Here is a 16,725-nt window from a genome sequence, read left to right on the forward strand (position 1 = left end):
TCCGGCTACACAAATGAGACTTGTGACGGGAGAATGCTCAATGCTGAATCTAATTTTCTCTCCCATCCATGAACATAAGACAATTTCTCTGGCATTAAAGCATCTCACTCAGTCTTTCTGTCATTAATAAGAATTAAATTCTGTTCTCTCAAATTTAAATATAATTATACTTTGCCTCGTAAATAAAATTGAATTATCATTTTCAAAATTTAGCACTAATGCAACTGCTATGTTCAGAGCTTTAATTTTTTTTTTAACCCTGTTGCTACTTTCAGTGTATTTTTTTTTTGAAAGGCATTGGGCTTATTTTGCTGTCAATTGTGACTTACTTTGATAACAGAGCTTTTCTGCGCCCTATCCATCTAGTCATTATTGTTATTAATTATGCTTTTCTTTTTGGTAGGGGAGGAGAGTAATAGAGAAGAAATTGGATGCTCAGAGGATCTGAGAAGGTCACCCTAAGTGAAGGTAGAGCCTAGGTCAGGTTGAGCTGAAAGAGCTAAAGAAAGGGCCCTGATGTGGAGTCTGAAAGGGAAATCAACAATGTGCATTGAAAATGTTTTTAATCCAAGATTTCCGGCGAGGCATTCAGCAGACTCTATGATTTGAACCCTGCCCACCTTTCTGGCCCTACTTCCCCTCCATACCCCTGTAGCTCCTACTCGGCAGTCAGGCTGAGGCAGGACTTTACAAACAGATGGCGCTCTGGGCACAGCTTTGTACTCCTGCCCACGCCATTCCCTCTGCCTGGACTTCTCCCCTGCTTTGCCACCAGGGAGCCCCTGTCTGTCCCCTCTGAAGGTCTGGCTCACAAGACTTTCCCAGGTTCCTCTGCCACCCCTCTCTTGGCTGAGCTCATTGCTCCTGCCCCTGTGCTCGCACACCCCACTGTGTACACATCAGTCGGAGCTCTTATCATGCCACCTAACTAGGTGTCGCTTCCCGCACGGACTGTGGCTCTCTGATCCTCTGTGCCTAGAAGAGTGCCCGGCAGAAAGGGAGGACAGAAAGGTTTATGAGTAAATGACGCAGATGGTGTGCCTGTCAGGGGCGGGTGCAGGTCCCCAGCTGGGCTGCGTGCTCTCTGTGGAGGCTGCACTCTGCTCCGCAGTGGGGCTCAGGAAGCTCACTACACTGAGAGGAGGCTGATGATAACGAATCTCCGCGGCCCTCACGCTGTTGTTCGGGGATAAGTGTGCCAGCACATTAAGGACTCTTCATCTGGACTTGGTGACTGGTGTTGGGGTGACTTGGTGACTTGGGGGGACGGGGTGGTAGAGCGTCTCAGAAACCACAAAGAAACCGAGCCTCTGAGAGAGAAAGCAAGTCCTTCAAGGTCACACAGACTCAAATCCAGGTCTGGCTCCAAACCTTCACTATGGAAACTGCCCTCGAACTTACAATTTGTTAGAGTCTAAGGACTCTTTGGCTAACTTAGATTTAATCATGCATTCTAAAAAATATACACTAATACTTTATCTATTAAGTGCTTACTGAATGCTAGCCATCACGCTAGGGATTTTATACCTACATATTAAAGCTAATGAGAACAACAACAGCGCAAGGCAGGTATCACTGGTCCTATTCTCTGGATAAGTTGGGTCGTGGAGAGAAGAAGTCTGCCTTGGTACCACTCCAAGTCCCACGCATTCACACTGACTGCACACGTTACCTCCAATCCCATGCCACGGAATCTCTAAAACATCTCCACCTGTTATTCCGTGAAACTCAACTGCAGTGAAATGATAAAATCATAAACCACTAGCATGAGCATTTTATAGGCAGAATCTCTGTCACGTACTGCTTCTATGACCCAGCGACCAAAAAGGAATAAAATGTAGTGAGGAGGCCCTCTTAAATACAAGTCATTTATGGAAGAAAAGATTGCAGAGAGCTCACCCAGCAGTGGAAATGAGGAATGAACTTATGAGGCTGAGGACAGAGGCCACGGGGCTTGGTGGAGGAGAAGGAAGACCAGAGGGAGAGCCAATGGAGGGCAAAGGCTGGGTCTAAGGGGTCACCGTTGAAATGGTACCCTGGAAAATGCCACAGAGCCTGAAATCTTCAGAAGTCATTTTAGGTTCTGAAAAAAAGGTAGGGCTTTTCCAATTTGAAGGACCATCTCAAAGATGTTAAATTCCCTCTCTTTTCTGAGATAGCTCCAGGCCAAGAGGATGAAAAGCCATGAAAGCACTTGGGGAGGGGGCGGGGGGGGGGCGCTGTGCTCAGCAGTGCTTCTGAGCATGCCCAGTTTATGCAAAAGCCGATGAGGCATCCAGCCCAGCAGGGCTGCTCCCTGGGGAAGAAGGCTTGAAGGAGGTGAAATGATGCCAGTTCTTATCCAGGAGGGGTGCTGGCTGGCTGGCACTGCACATGAGCTAACATGACTTAGTTTAGGAGAGTGACAAAGGAGCCCAGGGATTTGGTTTTAGCCCTGCAGAGTGTAGTGGGCAGGGAGCGGGGGTAAGATGGCGGGAGTGGAGTCCTGAGAGAAGAGATTAGACTGTCTGGTAGTGTGCTGGGATCTTCCTGGATAAAACCTCTACCTGTAGCCCCCTCCGTCCCCTTTGACCTTCACTGGGTGACTCATTCATTCAGCAATCACTGAGAACCTAATGTGTGTCAGGCCCTGTCCCAGGGATATCAACAGACCCTGACCTCATGGAGTTCAGGGTTTGGCAAGAGACAGGACGGTTCTAATACACTGCTCCGTTTACCGCAGCGCTGAGGAGGGGCCTCGGAGCCAGATCTGCCCTCTACCAAGGGCGGGACGCTGGGGAGCAATTTCACTTTCCTGAGCTTCAATTTCATCTGGAAAATGGAACTAGTACTACTGCTTTCACAGGGTTTGTGTGAACCTTGACTAAAGATAATGGCTGTAAAGCACTTAGGTCAGTACCTGGTACATGGTAAGCACCAAGAAACAGATGGGCTCTCTAGTTAATGCTCCGTCCTGCGGATTGTCAGGAAAAAAGACAAGATTACTGATAGGGAAACCTCTTTGGATGGAAGGGGGGGCTTTAGGCAAGAGCTGAGGACTTGGAAAACGTGGGCCTGGCCTTCACTGGCATTCCGCCGGTGATCAGCTGAGTTACTTTTGAGTCATTTCCCGTCTCCAACTCTTCCCATCTGTGAAACAGCAGCAGTAGCGTCGCCTCCAGCAGCAGTAGCGTCGCCTCCACCACCACCATCGCCGCCACCGTCACTACCATGAGCACCAGCACCCTCAAAAGGCTGAGGAAGTGAAGTCCCACGGGCCCAGAGCTGAGGACTGAGGTATATTGGGGGTAGGGGAAGAGCGCATAACCTACGCTCTTCCGGGACATAGGAATCTGTTCAAACAGTTGTCTTGTGTGGTTTGTCGGGAAGGAAAACCACATTAACGAGGCTGGATTTAAGGAGGGATTTCTGAGAGGAGATTGGAAGCCAAGTTGCTGGGAAGCCAGGGGCCTGAGTAAACACTTGTATCCAATCTGACTTTACTGTTTCCACAAACCTAACCCAAGTGCTGGGAACTTGTCGGCTCACATTTCATGACAGGCTGGTTGTTGAGTGCAGGGCACGTTGATTTAAACTGCCTTCATTCAATCCTGTTTTCCATGCCAAACAGCAAGACACTCATCTCAGGGAAGAGCTAGTCTTCCTTCCTAGGAGGGCCAGACCATGGGGACCCATTTCTGCCAACCTTGCAAGCCCCAATCAGTGCTGATGGTGCAAGAATGACTCTGACTGTGTCTGCTGGCCTGCAGCTCCTGAAGGGAAGGCTCTGGGAGGTGTCTGTGCCAGCCCTGCCACGCCAGGAGCAGATAACACAAATAACATGACTAATGCTACCACTTGCCCAGTGTCTGAGTTGGGCCAGACACTGCGCTCACCATTTTACTTACGTTTTCTCACTGACTCCCAAAAGTCTCATAGACAGTTTTACCTACAAGGAAAGTGAGGGTCAGGGAGGTTAAGCAACTTGCTGAAGCTATTCAAGTAGTGGGGAGCAGGCCTTCTGAAACAAAGCCCTCTGCCTTTTCTACTCCTCCCAGTTAGCTCCCTAAACACGACGAGTCCCTCAGCTATAGTGGCCACCAGTCTATGAGGCATCCCTTGCTTCGCTTCATGGCAAAAATTCAACAGTGAGTTCCACTTCTACTCAGAGCAAGTGTCCTCAGAAGAGAGGGAGAAGAAAGACATGACGTGCTCATTCTATGCAGGTACTGTTCCACGTGCGGACAAACGTTATATAATTTAACGACCACATGACCCTCTGAGGTAGATACTATTATTACCTCCATTTTTCAGAGATGGAGACTGAAGTCAAGAACCTTGCCAAGGTCACACAGGTGGCTTGTGGCAGAACCAGGACTGAGCCCAGGCGGCTACTGCCTACACAGCAGGGGATGCAAAGAGAGAGCCACTATGGAGTGCTCTCACTAGCCTTCAGACTGGCTTCCGGAGGGGAGGGGACAGCTGAGGAGAAACAGCGGCCTGTGGGGAGGCAGCACAGTGTGCTAGGAAGGAGGCTCGGGGGTGGCCCCAGGATGGGCTTGGACTCCTCGCGCACCACGTCATGTCGCGGCGTGCACCAGCACCGGTGTTACTTTGGCAAGTTGCTGCAACTCCCTGAGCCTTGTTGTGAAGGGGGATAATGTCATACCTGTCACGCTGCCTCATGGGGCTGTTGATGCTGTGTGTGTGTGTGTGTGTGTGTGTGTGTGTGTGTGTATGTGTGTGAGAAATATCTTTATATACTGTGAGGCCCCCGACAAGCACAAATTGTTATTCCTATTGCAATGGGGAGAGAGCAATTTTGAAGCCATCTTTTAAATTCCTGGCCTTGTTTTAATCCGTTATAGGTGAGAGATTTAAAAAAACTATAATTGACATTTCTGAAAGGGCATATCTCATCTTGCCTCTATCAAATGTCTTCGTTTATATGAAGGGCTCTTACCAATGGGTATTTTAATCCTAATCAAAACAATAGGTAACATTTACTGAGCCCGTACCATGGGCTAAGTAGCATGTTAAGTGCTTTTTTGCATTATCTTAATTAATTCTCCAAATAATAACTCCAGAAGGTAGGTACTATCATTATCTCCATTTTAAGCTTAGAGAGGTGCAGTGACTCGCCCAAAGTGATAACTAGTAAGTCGCAGGGCCAACGTGTGAACCCAGGTCTGTCAGACTCAGGGACTCGTCTCATTACAGGAGCTCCTTTGCCTTCACACATGAGGCCACATTCATGTGCGCTACCAGTTATGGGGAGTGACGTGCAGACTTGGGGAAGTGAGCTCTCACAATTCTATTCAAAGTCCTTTCCAAGGGTTCTGTTGTCTCCTTTTACAGAGGTATGCTTTCCATACCTCAAAAATACTTAGTGATCTCACCCGAAGTTATTCCTGCCTCCGTCGGAGGCCGTGGAGCCTCACCAGGGATTAACAATGCACGGACAGTTATATACCTAACATAAATTAGCTGTGTGGCCCCATAATGAACAATACAATCCAGTGTGGCTTTAAGAGGACCATTTATTATATTGCTATAAACAGAGATATATAAAAAGAATTATTCCTAAGACGCCGTGCGCCTGTGTTTGCAATCATGTCTTTACACGAGCGTTGCAAACAAGGAAAGAAGTCCAATTTAGGCTGCGGATTGAACATCAATCCTCCCTCCACTGAACGGGGAGAGGCAATTCAAAGTATTCCAAAGGCACAAATGCTGCGTGGATCTCATTTTTGCCAAAGGTCTTTACCATCCTTCCTGATCACAACCAGAACTGTTACCACACAACACGATGAGTTAATTTGAGCTTCACTTTGTTTAAAACAATGTGGTACAATGGGGAAAGTGATTTAGGGTTAAAAAACATAGCTGGAGATGCTATCACTTTTTAGCTGTGTGACGTTGGACAGGATTACTTAAAATTTTCTGGGCCTGCGCTTCTTTATCAGTTGATTTATCTTCATTTGTTTGTTTGCCGTGTCCCCTTTCCCTCTTCCTAGAATGTAAGCTCACAAAGGCAGAAACTTTCTTACCACTGTATCCCTTCTGATTATACGAGTACCTAGCACACAGTAGGTGCTCAATAAGTATTCATTGGGTCAAATGTTATGTAAATTGATCAAAAAGGGATGATGATGCCTTCCTCATAGTTTTTTTTTGTGTGTGTGTGTGTGTGTGTGTGTGGATTTAAATAGTGAATGCTGTTTAAATGAGATATTAGAAGTGAACATACCTACTGTAAACCAGTACGGTGCTAGGTGATTCACCTATATTCTCATTTAATTCTCACCTTGAGAGGGTCTATAAATTATAAAATGCTTATACACAGAAGGATGCCAATGTAATTATCCTTTGAACTTTGTATGTATAAACCCTATAGTGAACCAAATACTGCAACCAAGAACACATTCAATCAGATGTTCATTCATTCATTCATTCATCAGTATTTACTGAGCAGTTGCTGTGGGCCAGATCTATGCTGAGTCCTGGAACGGGGAGGTAAATAAGACATGCTTGCTATCCTCATGGAACTTATAGTCTCGTAGAGGATCTGGCCAGAAAGGTAGGTGGGGGTCAGATGACAGAGAACCCTAAATACTATACTGAGTTTGGACCTCATCTTATTAATGGGTGAAAGCGAAGCTCCATACCTGCAGATCTCACCTAGGTACACTGTTGGCCGTGACCTTGCCTCTAGGGATGGCCATCGTAATATGAGAGAAGAGATTTCAGGGAAATACATCTATTAGTATAATTCACATGGTAAAGGGGCAGTCTTTTGACTCTCAAGGCCACCACTCATGAAAGCCATGGCATGAGGATATGACTTTTGAACCCTGTGGCCATCTAAGAGCAGAAGTATTGAAGGCTCGAGTTCAGGAAAAGGAGAAAAGCACTCAGCGACATGGGGAGCCCACTGATACACGACTGAGAAAGAACAGGATCAGGGCACTGATCAGGACTGAATGCTGAACATGTTACAGCAGAAACCTCCTCCCTCCATCCATGCTGTGTCCCTCTTCTCCCCGCATTTACCGATAGAACAGTCGTGTCCAGTCCAGCTTGGGTCACAGCTGCAAAGCCCGGTGTCTGGGAGGAAGGTTCCGTGGCCCGAACACTGATCCGAGCACGTGGCCCTGGGTGTGTCACAGGTCGTGCCTCCCCATCCCACGGAGCAGTGGCACTCGCCTCTCACGCAGACACCCCGGCCGGAACACGTGGGGTCCATGCAGTCCACTGTGACACGGAAGAAAGAGCACACAGGTAAGTATCTGACTAGCAAAGATGAGGCTTCTCTAAGCAAACTACGACACCTTGGAGTGGAGCGGAGGAGCTTCACACATGCTGCTGGAAGGACACAGATTGCCTGTGCAGAGGCCACTTGTATAATGATGAGCAATAATTCTAGCAAATGGTAGACCTGGCTTCCCAACTCTACCCAGTGACTATTTACCTCTCTCAGTCTTGGCTCCTTTGACTGTGGATACAAACTCCTACCTCTGGGTTTGAGGGATAGACAGAGTAAAAAATATATATCAAGTGTTCGTACGGCACCCAGGGCCTACTATGTCTGTAACCACTGCAATAATAGAGGACAAGACTTTGTTTTGTTCACTTCGGTATCTCCACCTCTTGGAACAATACCCAGCACATAGGAGGTTCTCAAAATATCACTGTGGAACAAACTATTATTGTTTATCACTTCATAATGCACTTTTATTTATGTGAATGTGGGGACTAAAACAGATTTCTTAATTTAAACAAGAATTTATTTTGCATTTAAGTTCCATTAGATTTTATCATCTTCCCTAAATTCTCGTGATTGATCTAAACTTTCAAACCTCACTTTCCAGAAAACATTTGCCTAGAAATGTTTCCAGGCAAACATTTCAATGACTATTTAAAATGACATGTGATAGCTTTACACAGCTTCTCCTTACATGGTGGGTGAACTATATAGTTATAGCTCATATCCAAGCAGCCCCTGCAGCGCTTTTCGGGTCCAAGGTCAAAGTGGTCTCAAGAGATCACCCAGAAAGAGAGAAAGGATAGTAATATTGTAGGTTACCTGCTCTCTGCTATAGCAAGTGCTTTCCATACCTCATCAGATTGTTTTCTCAATAACCCAGTGAGGTCAGATGAGGAAACTGAGGCTCAGAGAGCTAAATGATTCATGCCAGAGCATACAGCTACATCTTGCCAGGGAGGAATCTGAAGACAGTTCTGTCTGATTCTGAGTCCAACGGCAGTTCTGTTAGTTGGGCTGATTTCCCTAAATCAAAGCTTTAGTTATGGGTCTGCACAAAATTAACAGAGACCTCTAGTCTTCTATAAAGCACTTCCACAGAAAAAGTGGAAGAAGAGCATTGAGGGCCAACTTATTGGGGGGCTCCAGTTCCCATGGGAAGTGCAAAAGGCAGCAGAGAGAAGACAGAATCGGCAGAGGGGGTTGGTCCATGTTCTCTACTCAACCAGAAAGTCGTGAGGTCAGTCTTGCATTTTAGAGAGGTAGGTGATTCTATTCATCTTGCAGTTCTAAGGGGAGAGGGATAGCCTGGTGAGGGATCCAAAAAGTAGGTGTTGGGGAAATAGTGCTGATGGAGCTGCAGGAGCTCACGAGCAAGCCCTGTGCTGCAGAGGAAAGAACTTAGCATTTGACCTCTGAGCTCCTAGGTTCAAGGGTCACAGGACAAAATGTACTGGTTCTACGACCACAGTCAAGTTACGTACCTGCTCTGAGCTTCCATTTATAACGCAGGTATGTTCAAATTACCTATCTCTCAGGTTGCTATAAGGACCAAATGACATTGGGGATTTAGAAGGACTGTAGAAGCTATAAATTGTTGCAAAGCAGTTATTTTTCTATCCCGTCAGGACATTCAGTAGCATGACTTGGGCAAACTGTGGCCAGAGCTCATTTACAATTCAGACCTGCTTTCACTTTATCAATTAAATTTTATAACCAAGTGTATTTGACTTTTGCACAAAAGACTGGGAAACCGGCCTGGATGTATTAGACACTGACATAAATGGGCAGAGACTTTACAAATGGCAATATTCTCGGAACAGGCTGTTTATTTTGAGGGCCAGCTTATTAAGAAAGCTCTTTTACTATTTAGGTTTTTAAAGGACTTCAACTTAATGACCTAAATGATGAAGAAGCAACCACTTGCTAAAAACATAATAATGATAACACAACAGCAACAATAACAATTAACATTAATTTAGTCCCTCTCCTCTACCATATTTTTCTATTAAACCTTTTATAGACATTATGTCATTTAACCCTAACAACAACCCTTTGAGGTAGGTACCATTATTATTCTTATTTTACAGATGAGGAAACTGAAGCACAGAGAGGTTAAATGACTTGTCCAAGATCACACAGTAGTAATTCAAATTTGAATCAGTCTTCCCTGGTATAGATCTCTGGCTATTTTCTCTATAATCTTACTGGTTCAAAAATATGGCACACATATAAACAGACATAAGCACATGAAATGGTTAAAAAGAGGAAAACAAAACAAAACAAGGAAAGAAAGAGGGCAAAGTGGAGAATTAATAAAGCCAAACGAAGGCAAAGAATCTCCTCTCTTCTAGTCTCTGGACACCATTTAATAGTGGTTCAAACATGACTTGTTGGAGTGCCTGGTAATTAAAAACAATAAAAATAATAATAGTGATAAACTTTCATGACTTGCCTCAGATCTCAGAAGGATTATTCCAGCCCATTAGGCTACTATGAGAATTCCCTAGATTCAGAGAGTTTTCCAATTTGACAGGAAATGAGTCAGCAATTCCTATCCCAAAACCTGTAGAGGTATTTCCAGCTCTGTGAATGCCTGACCCCAGCTTTGGGTTGAAGCTGTCTCTGAGGCGCCCTCGAGGTTGAATCTATAAATCTGCACTGTTAGCCAGCAAGCCGAGAGGGTGCCAAGTTCAGCAAGGGGCCCCTGGCGTCACAGTCCTGTTCTTCCTCAGACACAGTAAGTCAGATAGGGACCCAGGAGCCAGCAAAGTGAATCCCCTCTCTCAGCAGATGGTTCAGGCAGGGGAAAGATCAGAAGGAGCTGAGGAGAGGCTATCTCCAGGCAATTCATCATCAATTCATCATCACTTCAGAAGGTCACCTTGGCAAAATGAGTGGGGAACTTGAGGGGCGTTTTAAAGAGGACTGCACTCTTTTCTTTTTTTTTTTCAATTTTTATTTTTCACTTGTGTTTTTCCAGGGCCCATCAGCTCCAAGTCAAGTAGTTGTTTCGATCTAGTTGTGGAGGGCGCAGCTCATGTGGCCCATGTGGGGACTGAACTGGCAACCTTGTGGTTAAGAGCACCGCGCTCTAACCAACTGAGCTAAGGACTGCATTCTTGAGGGAAATCGGCTCCAGGAAACCTAAGCTGGACTGATGGAGATTCCTGCCTGGAGAACATTGTCCCTGCTGATCCTAACTTAGGGCCATTATATATGTCCCGGTGACACTCTGGTGAAACTCTGGTGACACCCTACATAGACTGTGGATCTGCCCTCCCTTTCTGGGGCTTCTGGGGTAACAGCAACTCTAGGATGGGATTGAAGTGGTCTCTTTCCATCATACTGGGGTAGTTCCCTATATGATTTTATTTCTCAAGGAACTGTGTGTAACATGGGAAGAATAGGCAGGCCACGGTCAGGAAGCTCTGTGCTAAAGGAGTCCTGGAGCTCTTGGCAGGGAGGTGAGCTGAACTTCGCGTAGACAGTCTAACTTAGCTTTTTCTCAGAAGAGGTGCCAAACAGTTTTATATTTTTTTCCTCTGAAGAGCTTGCCATTCAAGCCAAAATTTCTGGCACAAGCTTGGCCCATTAATGAAACGATGAATCCTGCACAGCCAGGCTGTAAACACAACTCTTCCCCCAAAATGTTCCACGCTTCAGTGACCACACAAGCGATGAGACACTCTTTAGGACCAAAACACAATGTCTCACTTTTCAATGCAAAAGGCCTAAGTTGTTCTCCTCTGCCCCTCCCCCAGCTCCCTCCAAGCGCTCAGGCTTTATAAAAATATAGGGCAATAAACTTCAGAAGAAGGGAGAGGGAGAGAGTTAAAAAAGATGTAAGCTTGTTAGCTGATATTTTATAAACACAGTGAAACCCGTTAGAACAGAGCTGAGGGAGGTAGGGAGACAGGAGGGGGGCAGGGCGAAGGCCCCAAGGAGCCCTCATTATAAACACAGGACTGTGCAATGATGCTTCACCAGAGAAATAGAAATAATAAAAGGAATCAGTACCAGATGGCCCTCCTCAGAAAAGAAAGCAGGAGTGAAAACATTTCTTTTCAAATAGATAATGTAAATCAGAGCTAAACAACTTTTTTCTCTCTCTGTAAGTAACCTTACACTCTGGGGCACTGTCCAGGGTGGGTGGATTTGGACAACTCCCCCTCCTTGGCCCACACAACACGGTGGGGTTGGGGGTGAGATAGCCCCACAGTTTCAAGAGCAATCTCCTCTTTGTTTTTCTTTCCTTCTCAGGGTCTTCATCCCAAGTGACTACAATGAAAAGAGAAAGCAGATGAAGGTCAGGTTGAGAAAGCCAAGTTTCTTTGCTGGGGGTGGCGGGGAGGCTGGGCGCCTCCTCGCTCAGACAGCCCAAAGTAATTCACATCAACGTTAACAGGTCTGAGTCAGGACCTCTCGTCACACTTGGGGCTTACAGACAGCCTGTCTCAGAGAAGCAATGCTTTTCAGACACTAATCCCTTCCTGTTCCCTACTCTTTTAAAAATGGGCCCATTATATTCTCTCTCTCTCTCTCTCTCTCTCTCTTTTTTTTTTTTTTTTTACAGAAAGTGATGGCTTGAGAGAGGGGACTATCTGTTAAATCCCAAATGGGTTTAGAAGACTCGCTCTCCTTTGGAGTCTCTTCCATCCACTGGAGAAGGTGCTAGGGTCCTGGATAGTGAACAGTGGGCGGTAATAACCATTAGCACCATCCATCAATTTCAAAGGCAAAGTCCACCCATTTCAAAACACGTGGGATAAAGTGAGTGGAGTCAAACGAAATGTGCTTCAGTTGTCCCCAGAATAACACTACTAATATAAGAGCTAACATTTATGAAGCATTTACCATGTGTCAGACACGGAGCAAAGTGCTTTACATGAGTCATTTAATTCATCGCTCACATCGGCCCGCTGAGGAAAATATTACCACTTTACAGATGAGAAAATTGAGGTTAGCTAGTGGCAGAGCCAGGACTCAAACATCTACATCTGATTCCAGAGTGTGCACTCTTAAAAGCTACTCTATATTGCTTGTGGATACGACTCTTCCTCTCCTCTGGAAATCCCATGCAGCCAGGAGGAAAGAGTACTGGATCAGAAGAGAGAAGAACTGGCTTGAATCTTAACCCTACCATCGGTTAGCTCGATAATTATGGGGATTTCACTGCCCTTCCCTGGGCCTCAGTTTCTTCATTTGTGAAACAGAATGATTTACTTTATCTCACCTGGGAAAGCACTAATGTCACTGTTATATATCAGCAGTTCACTTTCTAGCCTTGACCTACACAGGCATAATTTATTTATGAAGGAGAGAGACACAAACATGCACACACACACGTACACTCACAAGTGTGGTAATAGAAGGCAGAGTGTAGTCTCATACTTCAGAAATGGGGCGCTGATGGGCATCGAGGGGAGTACCTCCATTGGGCTATGGAGTCAGAGAGACTAGGCTCAAACCCACTTCTGCCAGCTGTTAGTTATATGACCTTGGACACGTCATTTGACTCTTTGAGTCTCAGTTTCTTCAACTATAAAATGACGATGATTATCCCTCCCTACTCGGGTTTGAAGTTAAATGATACAAGGCTTCTAGCACAGAGCCTTGTATACGGTGAATGCTCAATACACAACACTTCTCTTCACTGAGTAGGAGCCTCGCTTGAGGTTCATCGCTGTTGGTGATGGGCGCCTGGCTCGGGGGCCGCGGGCTCACAGGGCGGCTCAGCAGGCTCCCTCTGCTCTCTGGATGCTCTCTTGGCCCCGCGTTGCTAGCCTCTAACTCCAAGCAAGGCAATGGGGCTGCCTGCGCACGCATCTTACCTTCCTCGCAGTTCTCGCCCTTGTAGCCCGGGTTGCAGATGCAGGTGCCCATGATGCAGGTGCCATGGTTGCTGCAGGCCACATCGATACACTGGTTGGTGGGCACGTCGCACTCCGCACCCTTCCAGCCGCTGTGGCACAGGCACCTGCCCTTCATGTACTGGCCATTCCCACTACAGAGCACGGGGCAGGAGGCTGGGGAGACAGCACGGATGTCTGGCATGAATCGGTGCGTAGCAGGCTCCACCGGCCTTCGTCCCTTTCTCCCCATGGCCTTCTGGCTTGAGCAAGAGCCTCGGGTGCTTTGCCCTAAGTCCTCCTATGTGCGCCCCTATCTGCTTCTCTTGTTGTATTTCATTCCAGTTTATACGCATCTAGAAGTGTAGGCAAAGGTGTGCTGCACGGGGACCGGGGAGCTGGTGCTCTCTGCTTTCCCATCCCCCTCACATGGGGCAGGCAGCGCGGTGGTCACCAGGACCCTCAGACAGGAAGCTTCACTCTCTTGCTTGGGTTCACTGCAAAAGACAGCAGCTGGGCCTCCTGCCTGCCCCAAATTCCTCCTTCGGTGCCCTCCTTCTAATGGCACTCCATTTTGTCCCCCCCACACACACTTTCCCCCCCCGCCCATAGGCAGCACCACTTCCTGTTGTCTTTAACCCAGCAAATCTCAGTTTTTCAGCCTTTCAGGACTCCACTCAAACCCCGTATACCACTGCCCCCATAAGAGAAGAGCTGAGCCCAACTAAGCTCTTTAAAGTATCATATTTCCACTCTACCTCTTAGCGGAAAGTGTTTTGTGATCATGTGAACGAAGGACACTATGTAAAAAATTATATTGCACTGCGCTGTAAGTACCTCCCAGCCTCACAGAGATTCAATAAGGCTGTTTTACACACGACTCTTAACTTTAAGTGCGTACGGGATGAGACGGTAATTCTTGTTAGGGAGAATGACTCATCTCTTCTCTCTCTGTCACCTTCCCCTGGCCCCCACCTGGCATCTTGTCTTTGGAAAGCACTCAGTAGGTAATCACTGTGCTTCCGCAGGGCTGGCGGCTCTGCTGCCTCACACTGAGTCTATTTCACATTAGGAAGAATATGCAGAATCCCCACAGCAGTCGCACAGCACTGAATTTGCAGGGCGCTGTTTCCTCAGCCTGGAAAGCCATCTCTACCTTCCATGGATGAACAACTACTCAAGCATCAGGTCTCAGTTCCAATGTCACCTCGTCTGGGGAACCTGTGCTGGTCCTCACCCCATCCAAGCTAAGAAAACTGCTCCCTTTCACTCTGATAGGGGCTTCTTGCATTTGACCACGCTATAGTATGTTTCACTTACTAGTAACTGCTTTGCCACCGTCTGTTTTGTCTGTCTCCCAGAGTGACAGCTCCTTGGTTTGGATCTGGCTGAGTGTTGTAACCTCCGTGTCTGGCACAGGACCGAGCTAAAGGGCACTAAGCAAATGCCTACTGAATGGGCGAAGAGGTGGGCAAACCAAAGGAAGGGGCCATTTTCGTTTCCCCATAGGGAATGCCAAATGCTCAGGATTACGTATCTCCTTCGGCCATTTTCCTTGCTAATTCTTCCAGGACAGAAATGAAGGTCAAATGCATAGGGTAGGTCATGGGCAGCCTTTACACTAACGCAACAGTGGTTGGCATTAGCACTGTATGTGCCCAAGTCTGATGCAACACTAGGGTCCTATGTGGAGAAGAACAGGCTTGCCTCTCAAGTCCCTCTTCTGCCTCTGCTGTTAGAAAATAACAATGGGGTAGCAAACCAGGTCACCCACCCCACCCCACTCTACAGGGCCAGGTAGAAACCATGCTAGCTGAAGATGCTTGGCAAAAGCTGACCACGCCTCCAAGGGGAAATCAGCTTTTAAAAGGACCCCCATGCTACTCCCTCTGCCCCCAGGACGGGACATGAAGTTCATGTGGCTGCCCCTGTAAAGGCCCTTCCTTCCTCACCTCCCCAGTTGTGCACACGTGGGTCACAATGGCTGGTGACGCCATGGCACTGCCTGCAGACCTGGCTCTCAGGGCTTCTGAAGAATGGCCCTTCTCGAGAGTCAGGAGGTGGACTCGAGTTCTGCACTTGTTCTGAGAAGTGGAACCTGAGCTGCCCCAGGGGGGAGTGGAAATCACAGGCCCACACTCAGAGCGCTTACCTCTGCCGCAGTCAGGGCCCAGGAAGCCCAGGAAGCAGTGGCAGGTCCCAGAGATGCAGTCGCCGTTGCCATAGCAGTTGCTGGGACAGTTATCCACCGATTCTAGGGGAAGAAAAGAGAAGGGGAGCTGAAAACTGAAACTTCTTTACACAAATGAAGGGCCCAGGAATCAAACCTCAAACCGGGACCTACACATTTGAGGTCTTTTGGACCAGTCACTGAAAGGAACCAATTTAGTTAAAAATTACATGTTATTTTTACTCTTACTAAGGTATATCTCAACTGACATTAAGAGACGTGTTTTGGAAAATGTCTGCCTGAACCAATTTTTTTATAAATCAAATTTGTATCTACAAATACATTAGAAATTTCTCAGCTAAACACATTAGGAAAAAACAGTTCCCAGGGAAAAACCACCTGTTTGCACTGCTTATCATCGGATGCTGGGATGTTGGGTGATTCTTGTGGTCTTCTTTATACTTTCCTGTGTTTTACCATTTTTTCCTGTGTTTCACATTTTTCTTACAATGTGTTATATCATGAATTAGTTTTTTTAAGCTGTTGAGTATTTGTAAATCTGTTTTTTCCCACTTTGATTTTTCATCTCTGTCCAGGTCTCCACCATCTCTCACCAGGCGAACAAAACAGCCTTATGGCCAGACTCTCAACTTCCTCTCCTGCTCCCTCCCCACCTTGAGGTCTCTGAAACAAACTGATCTTGTCATTCCCCTACTTAAAACCCTTCAATGGCTCTCCATTTGCCAACATGAAAAAAAATCCAAGCTCTTTGAAAAGGCATAGGAGTTTTCTGGCACATTCCCTCTGCCTACCTGCAGCCCCAGCACTTGCTGATCAGGCCCACCTTTGCAAGAACGTAGCTTTCTCTGACTCTCTCTAATACTTTGGGACTGTCAGTGTGATGTGTCAATGAAATACAGAATTCATTTCAGAAAGCTTTTAGTAAGTTAGTCAATGCTTTATAGCTCTAGTTAGTAAACCCATTAGCTAGAAAATATGTTTATTTGGAGCAGCCCACTTCTCAATAATGCCGGATGTGTAAAAAAGGAAAGAAGCCACTATATACGGTATTTCCCCAAAAATAAGATGTAGCTGGACCACCAGCTCTAATGCGTATTTTGGAGCAAAAATTAACATAAGACCGGGTCTGATATCACATTATATTAGACTCAGACTTATATTATGTTACAATAAGACTGGGTCTTATATTAATTTTTGCTCCAAAAGACCTATGAGAGCTGACGGTCCAGCTATGTCTAATTTTCGGGGAAACACGGTAATGAATGCCTTCTTTGTGGCATGTATTTCCACAAAGTTTATCTCATTTCACTGTTGCCAAATCTACAAGAATATATTGTTATTCCTATTTTATAAAAAGAAAGAAAGGAAGGAAGGAAAGAAGGAAGGAAGGAAGGAATGAAGGAAGGAAAGAAGGAAAGAAAGAAAGAAAGAAGGAAGGA

At 46.3% G+C, this 16,725-nt stretch overlaps 1 protein-coding gene across 1 annotated transcript in view; it reads right to left on the reverse strand.

Annotated features, from left to right (window-relative positions):
• TENM4 (teneurin transmembrane protein 4) overlaps positions 1 to 16,725 on the reverse strand; it is a 719,375-nt gene that overhangs the window by 130,976 nt on the left and 571,674 nt on the right. The window contains exons 13-15 of the mRNA XM_033120388.1: positions 15,248 to 15,349; positions 13,078 to 13,272; positions 7,033 to 7,233 (exon numbers count right to left, since the gene is read on the reverse strand). Of these exons, the coding sequence (XP_032976279.1) occupies positions 7,033 to 7,233; positions 13,078 to 13,272; positions 15,248 to 15,349 (498 nt within the window). The remainder of the gene's footprint in view (positions 1 to 7,032; positions 7,234 to 13,077; positions 13,273 to 15,247; positions 15,350 to 16,725) is intronic.

Source organism: Rhinolophus ferrumequinum, chromosome 11 (assembly GCF_004115265.2).
Source record: "Rhinolophus ferrumequinum isolate MPI-CBG mRhiFer1 chromosome 11, mRhiFer1_v1.p, whole genome shotgun sequence".
NCBI classification, from domain to species: Eukaryota; Metazoa; Chordata; class Mammalia; order Chiroptera; family Rhinolophidae; genus Rhinolophus; species Rhinolophus ferrumequinum.